The sequence below is a fragment of the Etheostoma cragini genome, chromosome 17 (genome assembly GCF_013103735.1).
Source record: "Etheostoma cragini isolate CJK2018 chromosome 17, CSU_Ecrag_1.0, whole genome shotgun sequence".
Classification (NCBI taxonomy): Eukaryota; Metazoa; Chordata; class Actinopteri; order Perciformes; family Percidae; genus Etheostoma; species Etheostoma cragini.
The window spans coordinates 21,677,548-21,691,918 of record NC_048423.1 but is presented as its reverse complement, the minus strand read 5'-3'; the positions used below and the strand labels follow the sequence as shown (position 1 = coordinate 21,691,918).

Here is a 14,371-nt window from a genome sequence, read left to right as displayed (position 1 = left end):
TTCAAAAAATATGCAAATTAACTTAAAATCACTGAGTGACCTATCATTTTGAAGAAAGCTCTGTTTTGGTGCTTAAAAAGTGGATTGGAAATGCAACAGTCTTACTGGTTAATACCTTTCAGAGGTATCTGTTGCTGTCAAGGGCTTGTTTTGATATGTCATGAAACATGTTTCTCTGCCATGGCTGTTGATATGTCTTTATCTTTGTACTATTGTACAAATGTGTACCTATGTGTAATTTTTGTCTAAGTGTGTTTTTCTTTTTATTTCTATTTTTTTTTCAAGCGGCGCTGCTCGGGACGGATAAAGGAATTTCAGTGTAAATTGACAATAAAGTTTTATCGTATTGTATTGTATTGTAATACATCCCTTAAAAGAGATAACTAGATTAAGCTTGTGTGTTTTCATAGTAAAGGGTAAGGACAGGGAGGGCTGGACAAAGTTCAAGGCCAGGAATGTGTTAGTGTTATTTTTTAATGTGTTCTAAGGGAACCATGTGTTCTCACCAACTATTCCAAACAAATTTTGCACATTCATTATGTTGTGAGAGACATCAGACAGGCATCTCTCAAAGAAATCGGGAACATTTGTTGTTTGTGTGATGGGTATCTTCTTTCGGAAGAAGACACAATGTCTGATGGCATGGCTGATTGTGTCTCTGAGTTGCTGCAGGAGGAAAGGACGGAATAATTAGACCACAAAGTCAAAAGTCACAGAGAGGTCTCTGATGCAATCTGCCTGACTTAGATGTTCCCAGCATTCATTCATCTGTGGTTAGGGAGTAAAAGCATTCTGTCATAATCGTAATCACTCCGTAGGTCGCAGTTCACATAAAAACCTACTGTTCAAAATGCTGATTAAATCATTAGGCCTGTCCTCAACTAAAGAACTCCTTAGTTGACTAACGCTTGGTGCTATGCGTCACCTATTCCAAAAGGCCTGACGCACACAACTTTTCTAGCCATTCTATTCTATTTGCTCAAATTGTGTTTTACCCTTTTCTCACCAAGGCGCATTTTATATGTAGAGTGTTCATTTCATTATGTAAAAACTGCACAAATATGCATAATTTATCAAGTTAAATGTAATAATTAGGGCCTGAGGACCCTATTGAAACTGAATTCCGTATCATGATTACGGAAAATGAATTGCCTTTTTTTAGGGACTTGCATAAAGTCTGGTGAAAATGTCTGTATTTTAAGGGTTTCGGGAATAGTTGCATAAATATAGCTTGCTACCGCCCCCTACAAAGTTAAAATATTGAGTCCCGGCAGTACGTTTATTGGAGCCTCATGAAACTTGGCACACATACAGTATGTACTGTACATATGTACTGTATGTTATGTAGATTTAAACGTTGGAGATTTCTCAAACAGATTTGTTGTTGAGATATAGATTCCTAAAAAAATATCTTGAATCGTGTTTGATGTTTTACAGGTTTTACATTACAGGAGAATGATCATTTCTTTTAAAGAGGAAATTTGCACCATATATTGATACAGAAAAGACAGGACCCTTTAAACGGTCAGACTCCGTGCCCCCTCAATGTTGAAACAAAACCTACACTCTTGGGTATAACACACATCAACAATAATGTGTAGTCTATTAATCCCACAAGGGACAGTACAATGTTTTCTCTTGGTTGTGAGAACATAACACACAGGCCTGAAATACACACACATGCTCAGTACCTATGCAGAGAGATGTCAAAGTGAGGGGCTGCACAGACACCTGAATATCTTGGCAGTCCAGGAGGAGGTGAAAAGTCCACCACCACACATTGGTCCATATGGGGACTTGAACCATCAACCCTACCAGTTCTTCAACTCCCTACAGACTGAACTACTTCCGCCCCAAAATGCAAAGGTCATCTGGTGATGCTCTCTACAGTTCTTCTGCCCGTAATGCTGTACACCGTACCACACAGGTCAGTTGGCTCTGACGTTGTAACACTGGTTGAGCTCCATGGTGGAGAGTTAAAGCCTGAAACACTAGCCTGGGCAGTTTCAGAGTATTAGTTGCCATTCCAGCAGCAGATCCAGACTTTCAGTAAAACTGGTTTCTAGAAGAGGGGGAGGTGGACTTCAGTGAGTCCCCTTTAAAAAAAAAAACAGCATCAGTCAGGTCTGGAGCCAGACCTGTTTATTTAAACAAACCATTTGCAATTCAATTCCATTTCTTTTTTTAAATATAGTGTCAAATCATAACAGATGTTGTCTCAGTACACAGTGGGAGCTACTTTAAATCACCATTACCTAGTGCTGGAAGAAGTATTCAGATCCTTAGGTATCCCTACTTAACTAAAAGTACTGATACCACACTGTAATTACACTGTTACAAGTGAAAGTCCTACATTAATAGTGTTACTTAATCATCATGTACTTCATGTAAAAGTAAAAGCACTCAATGCCGAAAAAATGTTTAATGGTTTAATCATTTCAGCTAGACTTGTAGACTGACAATTAAATATAGTAATGTGTGTGCAAAAATCTTAATGTGTCAGGTAACCAGTGACTAAAGTGGAGCAAAAAGAACAATATTTCTCTCTGAAATACAGCAGAGTAGAAGTAGAAAGTGGCACAAAAAGAAAAGTAAAGTACAAGTACATTTGTACCTAAGTACAGTACTTAAAAGGAGTGAATGAACTGTTACTTATGTCAAATTCCTGTCCATCTGTCAAATCTGAGTTTTCATGAATGTAGTGCCAGAAAATCATCTGTCATGTTCTCCTATTTCTCAGGTTGATGCAAACCAGAGTTCTAATGGAACCATCCTCAAAAGTCTTGTAATGCCAGACCTTCCTCCACAGCACTGCGAAGGAGGGTTTGGTGACTCCACACAGGATTCCGGGATGGCAGACAAAGGTGCTTTGGTTTATTGGCATTCTTTAAACCAATCACAATTGTCTTGGGCGGTGCTAAGTGCCACAGCGCCACGGGGTAGCCTTGGGAAGGAACTTGTTTTGGTGGAACATGTGTACGTTTAAAAGATGTTTTAGTCGTGAAATGGAAAACTCAGATTGGACAGATAGTCTAGGGACATCTGCAAAATTTCACACACATGATCAGTCCCGGAAGTGGAACGCCGTCGATTTAGACTAGCCTCAAATGTACTAACATCCTTTATCCTTGGGGTCAATTTGACAACTTAAACATCCAGAAAATGATCATCCAGTTTTACGTATCAGGTACTGGTGTCTTTTTGTTGACAACCTAAAACACCCGTTCAGATAAAACATAACCCCCGACCGCCCCACTAAAAGTTCCAGAATACCCTTCCCACATCTAGGAAAAACTATGCAAATTACCATAAAATCACTGAGTGACCTACAATTTTGAAGAAAGCTCTTTTTTGGTGCTTGAAAAGCAGATCAGAAATACAACAGTCTTACTGGTTGATACCTTTCAAAGATAAATGTTGCTGTCATTGTCTTTTCACAGTTTTATATGGATTTTTGTTATATTGATAGTGTTTATTTTGTGCATATTTATACATTTTGCTGCACATGCTATACGTATATGTGTGTTTGTGTTAGAGAGTGTGTAGAGGTTAAAAAGTGGCCAGGCTTCCAGTAAACATATGTTTGTCCCTGTGATCGTGATAGTTTTCGTCTCCTTGGTGACACACCTACTGTAGATGCAGTAGTTAGCTGAGTGTCTTTGTAGCCCTAAGGACAAGAACACTGTGTGCTTGTAGCAGAGATAGACATCAGTAGAGATGGTGTAGGCCCACGAGTTGGACTTCCCCAACTCCTCACGAACGCTATAGCTGAGTGCTATTGTGCCTTCTGTTACACAACACTAGCAACTTCTTTACGGCTGAATGAGTCTTTAAAGTAAATGTAAACACGGCACGCAATGTTACAGAAGTTGGTTTTCCTCCCACTGGGGAAGCAGTGATGGAACCTGAAGAAGTACATTTACTTAAGCACAAATGTTGATGTACTTGTACTTTACATGAGTCTTTTTCATGCCACTTTCTACTTCTACTTCACTACATTTCAGAGAGAAATATTGTACTTTTTGCGCTTTAGTCACCAGTTACTTAAAGAATTAAGATTTTTTTTCCACAAAACACATGTAGTTTATAAAATACAACGTTTTTTTATAAAACAAATTACCCAACACTTAATAACGGCCTACAGCTTAAATGATTAGCTGATTAAAGACTTAGTTAATTGAAAGAACTGTTTGAATTGTTTCCAGTTTCTAAAATGTGAGGAATTTTCTGCAGTGAGTACTTTTACCTTTTATTCTTTAAATTAACAGTTAATGATGATACTTACATACTTTTACTTAGTTAAAATTTTCAATGCAAGACTTTTACTTGTAACAGTATTTTAACAGTGTGGTACCATTGCTTTTACTGAAGTAAAGGATCTGAATACTTCCTCCACCACTGTGGACATCTAAAATCTGGTCTCCTGTTATTCATGAAAAATGTAATTTGGAGTGACATAACACATGTGTTTTGTAAAAATCTAACATATAGCCTACTAGACAGTTTTTGTCATATAAACACAAAGGTCTTTCTATCCACAGTAAAACACTGTTACAGTGTGGTATTAGCACTTTTACCTAAGTAGAGGATCTTAATACTTCTTCCACCACTGGCAGATGTCTCATGTACACGAGTAGAATACTGACTGGGGACAATTAGGCTTCAATGTCTGTGGTCTGTCAGTAGACTCCTGATAGAGATGCTTTATTTCAGACTTATTCTTACCCCTGTATGTTGTTTGACAGCTGTAATGGGCTTCTTTCTGTGCTCAAAGGCAAATCTGAGGCTGCTTTGATTTCTCCCTCCTGTTGTACTGTAAGAGAACTTGAGCAGATGTGTAGTGGGTGGATAAAACCAAAGTGTTGACAGTATCTGCTTATCTTCTGGCCTAGACCCGATGGGAGCAAGGCCATGGCTGAATGCTGCTGCCTTATCGACACATCTACTGGGTGTCTGCTAGGCCAACCTAGAATGGCTGAGCAAGGTTTTTTTTTCTATTTTTTCCCAGCGCCTTGCCTCCGGGTTTCAGGTGGGCTTTTTGTTCCCTGCAGGCAGAATGCAGGCTGTGGGCTAAGGAACAATACTGTGTTCAGAGAGCAGAGAAGAAACTGCACGTAGCAATCCCTACATCACATTATGCAAGGGAACTCCCTGTTCCCTCTGTTTCCAAGCGAGCATGGCTTTTTACTTCTATGGGCTGAAAGAAATGACCATTTAGAGATTTCACGTACCTCTGCCAAGTCAAATAAACATGTTGATCGCATTTATAACTTAACAGACTAACTCCTAAGGTTATCAACGGTCATTGTTAGTTTTCGGATGGAAGATTTCCTAAACTGTTAATCATGAACTTGTCCCTGTGCAGATAAACAAGATAAAATCGGAAAAAGAAAAAACACGCCACAAGAATGTTAAAAATAAGTCACAAAAATAGACTTGTGGTTTCGCATCTTAAGTATTTTTATAAGTTCATGCATAATTTAATTATTTTAATTTAATTTACACTATGTAATATGTAAAACCAAATTCTTAAAGCTAATTATTAACAAACACTTGATATAATTTATAACACTACACTTTTAAAACAACATAAATTTCAGCCTAATAATAATAATAATGAGGAGCCATTATCAATTATCATTTAATTTTTTTGTAAACAATGAAGTAACTTAATTCAATTTAACTAACTATCAATATATCAGGGCTTGGACGACATGCTTTTGTTCTGATTCAATTATTTCACGATACATTGATCTTTATTGCAATTTTTTATTTGTCGCGATTTTAGAAGTATTAACTATTGTGATTTTCTTTTACTTTGTTTACACTTCTAGAGACAATATATCATTTCTGAAAACTAATCCTTTTCTAAGAAGAATGCACATCACATGTCAGTCAGTCTGACATTTATTTCATTTGTAAAGAAGTACATAAGATGGATTTTCTTCATTTTTTGCTTTCGCTGTGTTTTGCCAGAAACAGATATGAAAGTCACCATGAGCTGTGCCATAATATCAGAACATGAATTGGTGAATAATTGGTAAAAAAAATTATTAAAAATATTGATTTTGGGGAAAAGAATTGATTTTAAAAAACGTCCCCCCAAAAAATCTAAATAAACACAATTTTTCGAGTTTCTTCCAGCCCCACACCATTTGTAAGTAATGGGTTAATTCAAACCCATTTAAGACAGCTCCATGTTCAAGGACTACAGTCCACACACAGCTGATGTGATAACACATGCTTAGTGACTTTCTAAATGCTGGAGCACATTCTGTCCACGCTCACCGGAAGGACACACTGAGAGACATGGGAATCATAGGGGTTGGTCTTCGTTTTTTACTTCTTATTACAGAATCATGATTTAAAGCAGCATACCATTGGATTTCAGTTAAAAACATGCAAGATTGGGATGTATAGCTCATTATAGACAGAAGTAAAAGGTGCAAAACATACAAATGTGACTGGAAACTTGAAATTAAAGGTGTAAAGTACCTTATAACGATTGAAGAGTCCCTTTTAAATGCAGTTATTTTTGCAGTTTATTAATATTGGGACAAGTATGTGGCATAGACCTATGTCACACACCGCAGCATTCATAGCCTAAGCTAATTTGCAATTCATGTCCCTAGATGGACCCTGTATCTTTGACTTTGATTACTGATTATTTATTCAAAATCATTTTTTGATAATAAAGTTGATGAAAGAAAACTCTTCTCAAGAAATACAATTCTGAAGCAATAAATTCCAAATAGGGTGAAGTCTGTCACTATCCATATCTCTACTATTAAAACGTAAAAATAGCAATATAAAGCCAATCAATTTCGAATAATAAGACAGTTGACCAGTGCAATACAAACCTTGATGTGTGTGCAATAATCAAAACCTTTGATACTGCTTTTTATGCTGTGCATTGGGATGAACAAATCCAGAATGAGAGCAAAATGATTTTGTTTGTGCACTTACACACATTTCATAACAAAAGTGTGCTATTTTAACAATCTGAGTAACAATTATAAGCCAAAGATTTTTTTTTCTGAGATCTGATGGACTGTAATCAAGAAACACAAGAGATATTATAGGTGTTAGTTCATAACAGACTACATATTGGTCAGACTCAGAATACATGTATTTGTGAAGGCCCTGTGGAACATTTTACAAACAATATTTGTACTGTGAATGCAGAATCAGTGAACATGACTAAAAAGGTCAACGCACAAGCTCAAATACTGTCCATGTTTCCAAATGGATATGATCAAGGGCGTAGCGGAGATTGGATACACGGCGGACATGTCTCCAGCACTTTCAATTTCATGCCCTCCATCTCCCATACTTACAACACATTGATTTGATTGAGTTGATTTGAACGAAATCAAGAGAGAAGGTTTACAAGTACTAAGTCTTTGGAGATTAGACTCCATCATTATACTAATAGTTTGTATACAGGGATCATCTCTACCATCGTAACCCCCCCCCCCCCCCCCCCCCCCCCTCCCCCGATGGAATCTAGGTGGTGGCGACGAAAGAGCCCAAAGTTCACACCGAAGGAGGCGCCGGACCGATGGAGTAGATGACTGGAGGTGGAAGGTTGGGATGAAGTTGCACTCTTTGCCTGCAACGACAGCTGATAGCAAAGGGAGAAACAGATTTTAAAGCAGGGTTGTGACTGGCCCTTGCAATTTGTGTACAAATCTGATTGGTTTAGCAGGAAGGTGAACGCCTCCACCAGCTGATTTAATTTAGGTAGACAGCATTGATTCCTTGAAAGACTTTACGGCGAGCTACATTTCAGTTAGGAGAGACTAATTTGCAGATATGCAACAGTTATACAAAGAATGATAAAAATGTGCAGTTATTTGGATAACAGCTGATTTGATTTAGGAGCGCAGTGATTAAAAGTTAGGTCTTTCTGAAATAATTTATTCTGAGCTACATCAGATAAAAAAATATATACGAAGGAAAACTCATTAAATGCAATAATTAATATCAGTTTACATGATGAAATAGTGGCAAAAAATATGGGCTATTGATGGACTGTAATCAAGAGCTTCAATCAACATGCCTTACAGTGACAAATTCCCTTTTGCATTTCCCATAACCCACTGGCTCATTATTCTCATCATGCAAATGGTCAGAAGTTTTTCCCACCTCAGACTTCGCTGTCTTTGAAGGTGCAACCAAAACGTAATTGCCAGAAGCCAGCCTCCATTTGACCACCTCAGCATCCATTTTCGCGCTAATCGAAACTCATCAACTGACTCATTTACCGCCCAACCCATAAAAACAAAAACAAGCCTGCCCAAAAAAAGGTTTTAAAAGATAGCATAACAGAGTGGGGTCCTCAAAATTTAAGGACTGGTTCCAAATTTCACGATCAAGTTAAATGTTCATTCATTTATTTTCTAGACATTTTCAGGGTCCTGAAGCCTTAATCCACTATAGTAGGTGGACAGCAAGAGGTAATGGATAGGTCTGAAATCTATCCAACATCTGCAGTAACACATGCTTAGGCAGACCACACCTAATGGAAATGTGATTTCCTTTTCACTTGACCTGTATCCGTTTTGATTGAGGGAGGGGGCACCCAGTGGAAACATGCCACACCACACCGATAACACCTGTGAGCAGCAGTGATTTCCAAGGTTGGAGGTCATAGCATGGTCAAGCACGATTGATTGATTTTTGCTGGTGATGTGCGCCAAACTTAATAAAACAGAAGTACTTTTTATGTAGCAGCGATGAAACCCGAAACGTTTCCTTGTTGTGCCTGAACCTACACGGAAGGTTTTTACTGTTACACCAGCCAGCTGTCCCTCCTCCTTACCACCTTTGCAGTACAGTAAGGGCTTTAATATTGCCAATTTTGTTGTTATTTCGAAATAACATGTTCAGATATCAAGTTGTTGGGATACTGTATTTCTAAAAGTCAACATTTGAACGCTTTCTCCGTTTAACCTTGGTTAGTAACTTTGTTTTTAGTGTTAGCAAATCGTTTGACGAACACTTAACTATAATTAACGTTAACATAACTAGCTAGCTAGCTAACGTTAACGTTACGGCTTAATAATGACAGCATAAGGTTAGTAAGTAGGTAGACGCATGCTGGAGACCCCGTCATACATTGAATTTCTGAACGAGTTACGGCTTTTTATAGCTAGCTGGTTACTTTTTGACTTTTGGCTTACTCACTGTGAGATTAGTATGTTGATCCACTTATCTAAGCTAGTTCTTCCGCCTAAGTTTTGTTGTGGTCTTTTCGTTAATCGTTCTTTTTTTAGCCGTGTATTACATTAGCCTTCCTTCACCATACCATTCCCCACTAACACAGAACGTTTAGGGAACGTTAGTTTTTGGTTCTCTAAAGGTTAGTCCAAACCAAACCAAAAACTAACGTTTGGGGAACGTTCCCTCCAGGTTATAATGTTCCCTAAACGTTAAGAGAACCAACCAAATGTAACGTTACCTCCACAAAACGTTCCCGTTTGTTGTTTTTGGTTGACCACGAGTTTTGGAAGTGGTATAAAGGTTTGCAGTCACGTGCTTTAAATTCACTCAAAAATAATAGGACTCATACAACCTGAGTAAGATAAACAGCATATAAACTCTACACTCGAAGCAGGTCACAGGTCAAGTGTCGATTCTTTTATTGTTTTGTCATTGTCGATTTGATATATCTTTGGGTTTTGTATTTTTTTAAAGAAACAACCAGCAAATTGAAGGCATCATCTTAGGCTGTGGAAAATTATAATTGGCTTTTTTCTACTAATGTTACATGTTACATGTTACGGCCCCTGGGCATTCACACCAAGAAAAGTGACGTGTGGTGCCGTTGGTCCATTTTATGTTACTTCCTGTTGTGTTCTTAAACCCCCAACAAAGCACAAGTAGACTTTATATTTCACGATTACTGTTTTTCATCAAATCGTTTATAGATTCATAACATTTTGACCACATTTAAAGGTAACTTTTTTTCACGGAGAAAGAGAGAACGAAAAGAGACAAGCAAGACATAGCGAGTGCTTTGTTGTTGCAGGTAACATTCAGCTATTACACAAACACCCGCACACTTCAGTGCTTGTGTTGAGTTTTATCACCCTCGTAATGCTTTAAAGCATTTTTTGTGGTAGCGATAAAGTTGGTATTGTTTCCTGTTTGCTGTCCGGGAACTCTCACACCGCCTCAAACCAGAGCTGAAAACAAGCTGAGAAGTCTAATTGCTGGTTACATGATTGGTCACTGCAGTGTGACGAAACAAAATTAATGGAAAGACCTGTGTTTTTGCCAGACCGTTTGGCAAAAAATGTGTATGAAACCAGTAGATGAAGCCTTGTTCTTTCTGTCCGTTCTGTGCAGGCCTGCAGGATGGCCCAGGCAGACAGCAAGGTGCTGGTTCTTGGAGCGTTGGCTGGAGTGGCTGGCATCGGTTTGGCTGTGGTATGTTACCAGGGTCTTAAGTCGAGGGGAAGAGGCTCGCTCCAGGGGTCCTACCTCAACCACATTAATGAACCGAGGGCCGGTGTCATGTTGATGGACGGTCCGGGTCTGCCCAGCGGTCAGGCAGAAGTGCTGGAGCGTCTCGAGGCCCTGATCCAATGCGTGTCTGAGCTAAAGGATGAGATGAAGTCATTGAAGAATGCCCTGCCGACACTGCCGGACCAAGTCAGAGAGGAGCTGAGGGCCCGCGATGTGGCGCGTCGAGCCAGCCCCCTCCACAGGACCACGCCGACGCGAAGGAAAAGGGCTGCAGGCGCCATTGCTGATGCCTTAGCTGGGGGGCGGAGCTCAGAGGAAGCAGAGAGTGAGGGAGGGTGAGTACTTCAATAACTACAAGATGTAATATTCCAGGTCTGTCGTTATCTGATGTGGGCATAGTGAGGTAAGACCTATGTGAGGATACATATTTGAGAAGTGTATAATTGACATTGATATTTTACTCAAAACTGTATCCTAACATCAGATTCTTTCAAATGATCCAATTGTCCAAACTAGGCCTGGGTATTGCCAATGATTTCCCGTATCAATACCAATTCACAAGGTCCTGATTTAATAACATTTCCAATTTGATATAAAGTAGGTTAAGGAAATTTCAATTAGAATTTTTGCTTGGATATCTCACACACACACACACACACACATACACATATACACACACACACACACAAACACACACACACACACACACACACACACACACACACACACACACACACACACGTCACACTTCACCTACCTGAATCCTGTTCACCCTGTCTGACAGTGGTGTGGCAGACAAAAAGAAAGACACTGAATATCCTAAAACAAGAATATCTGGATCATTCCAACACTTAGTCATGTTAAAACATGTTACTGTTTGCAGCTCAGACATAAAAAAGTATTTTACAGCATAGATGATGAGATGTTCAGAGCCACTAGGGACAAGGTCCTGCTCTGTAACATGTTAATGTCTGTTGTTCCATTGCCAGGGTCAATCCAGTTTGTGTAAAGCTCAGATTAGCTATTGGCTGTGTGGCATTGAGTTACAACAATATTGCAAAGTTATTCTTTGCCAAAGCAATATTGCAGTAAAGCATTCGCTGGATCAGTACCATAAATTAAGTAGAATAGAATCAGTGTCCCTAGATTGTTACATAATTTACAGTAGCAGTCACTTGGGCACTTCCGCAACACCCATCTGTCCAGCTCATTACGTTTGTCCATGTTTTGCCTTATGAACCAAATATGAATTCAACATGGCAGACTTTGACCTGTTTAATGCAGACAGTACTTTGGTTGCTCCCATGATCATTTATTTGCCAGAACAGAGCCTATTTGTACACTGAACACACACTGTTACATACATAAATAATACTAATACTAATACTACAAATAATACTACTTTTTTTTTTATAGCGCATTTCTAGACACTCAAAGACACTTTACAATTTTGAATATACATACAAAAAACTAACTAAACAGACAAGGTACACAGACAATGTTACTTGACATAGAAAAGGAAAACAAATAGGTGCATGGACAGGAGAGGTGGGCAGTGGAAATGAGGAAAACTGGGAAAGGAAACTGGGCAGGAAAAAGCATGTTTGAAAAGGTGAGTTTTGAGGGCCTGTTTAAAAGGTAGAATTAAACAACAAAATTATGACAAAATGATATTATGTTAAGACCTTTGTTGGTTTTTAAATGTATATCAGATCTAACAGAGCGCTCGTAATGCATATAAAATTAGAGTGAAAAAGTTTATTGGGGCCCACCGGTATGAACATCCACTCTGTAACGATGTCACAAGTGGACTGATGTTTTTGTACACATGCAACTCCCAAAGACAACAAAACTGAGATCTTCAAGATTGTAACTTCAATTATAACTTTTAACTATAACCTTTTTTTTTTTTAAATGTCCGGGCCCCTTAAAAATAAATTTAAGTGTAGAGCACTGTTTACTTCAAACCCTACTTTCTGAGTATTGTGTTTATAAAGTTGTATTCTTAGTTAGTTTTTTGTAAAAAAAGTCTTTTTGGATCCCGAAGGGTTCACGCGACTTAAGCAGAATCTTTAAATCTACAAATTACCAATATCAGCTTCAGCCACAAAATGTCACCAGGCGCTTGTCATTTCTCAATGTACATAACTCCAGTAGGTAAACACAATAAATAAGCTACAGATGAATAACTCAACAGGTGGCAAACTGTAATTTGATTTCCGGTTTATTTGTACTTCAAAAATCTCATCCATTGGTCGGTATGTGAATCCAAATTCTTATGGGCCTCCCTAGTTTACCAACTCTGCTTCTCATTCTATTTGCAAAATGATAGACCTGAGTAGGGCTTGCACGGTTGATGAAACCGCTGGGTTTGCTTATCGCTCGGTTCAGAGCGGGGTTGCACATTTCGACGCATGCGCAATGTAGCCCCGTACCCGTATGTGACCTCCAGTGTGTTTCCCTTCCACGTGAAAGAAGAGGTGTTACCAACATGTAACGTGTAAGCAAAAGACGGTGCAAAACATTTCAGACCATCCCGCCAACCTGTACGCATTTTAACGTCAATGTACGGTAACGTTTTTTGCTCTCAAAAGTCGCTGAAAGCTGCTGCTGTTTCAATCCTGTCCGCTCTGCAGTGGGCTGCTCAGTTCCCCCGTCACTGAAGCGCACGCACACACACACACACACACACACACACACACACACACACACACACACACACGGTAGATGCAGGAAAAACAGAGATGAGACGTAAGGATGACCTAAATTGATTACAAAAACGCTTGTTATTTTAAGTGCAACGATAATTTTTTTTTTTTTTTATGAAACCGTATGAATGTGTCCCAGGCCAAGTTAGGAAACTAACTAACAATGTAAAGATCAACAAGCCACTGACGGACATATTCAGATATGAATCATTCAATAAATTATTATTTTTTGTCTTAAATCACCAGCCATTTTCATATTAAACCAACATTTGCAGCACCCTGAGCCTTTTTTAGTAAGGTTACTAGGAAAACTCAGCCTAGAATAATTACATTCTCCTCAAAACACGTTTCCTTTTTATTTTTTCAAGAATTATAGAAAATAAACACAACTTTTTATGATTTAACATATTCTGACTTATTTAAAAGAAGGAGCTTTATCTTCTTGGGCGGACGGTTCCCATACACGGGACGTAAACTCGCCGTTTTTCGAAAGTGCTGACTTCTTTCCTAAATTGTAAGCATTAAACCGTCATAAACACGCTCATGCCATACATAATTTGAAAGCTTAAAGTCTCCTGATTCCATCGAGCCCACACACGAAGCAATAAGGTGACTCACAACGGTGATAATCATGTTCTGAAGTAAAGAAACACAGAAAGATTTGAGTCTAATCGAGTGTATGTTTCCTACCTGTCTCCTCGTGTCTTTAATCACAGCGGTGAAAGATCGCCCAAAACCTTAGTTTCCTACATCGAAAACACCCTAAGGTATTAGAATATCCAAGCCTTGTAATCCATAATTATCTGGTCCCCTCACAATCTTGTAGTTTCAGCCCAAGTTTTGACGTAGAGAAATCTAGAGAGTGCATCATTTATTGGTTTCTATCGTGTGTATCTTTTTCCGTGAACACGGTACAGCAAAACCAAAGAACGCGTTACATTCTCTGGCTTGTGTAGTTTGCAACGAACGTTGTTCCCAGCCAATAGGATCAGTCTATCTCAAGATACCCCCAAGCTAAGCAAATGAAATCTCACACTCCCCATTGGGCCCACGTGGGAAAGATTGACAGTGGAGCCCACAAATTAGAAGATAAGGTCACAAAACCCTTTGTAGCATCCCTGTGTAGCCAATAAGAAGACGAGTTGATTGATACCAAACATGGCCAACAAAAACTATACCTGTGATCTTTT

General features: G+C 38.8%; 1 protein-coding gene across 4 annotated transcripts in view; it reads left to right on the top strand.

The window, feature by feature from the left end:
* Positions 1–6,220: 6,220 nt before the first annotated feature.
* Positions 6,221–14,371, top strand: part of LOC117960948 (regulator of microtubule dynamics protein 2) — a 37,367-nt gene continuing 29,216 nt past the window's right edge. For 2 of the 4 annotated variants that reach the window (XM_034899273.1, XM_034899272.1), the window contains exons 1-2: positions 6,221–6,324; positions 10,354–10,808. In XM_034899273.1, the coding sequence (XP_034755164.1) occupies positions 6,241–6,324; positions 10,354–10,808 (539 nt within the window). In that variant the 5' untranslated portion in view covers positions 6,221–6,240. The other 2 variants (XM_034899274.1, XM_034899275.1) reach the window with 2 other exon arrangements.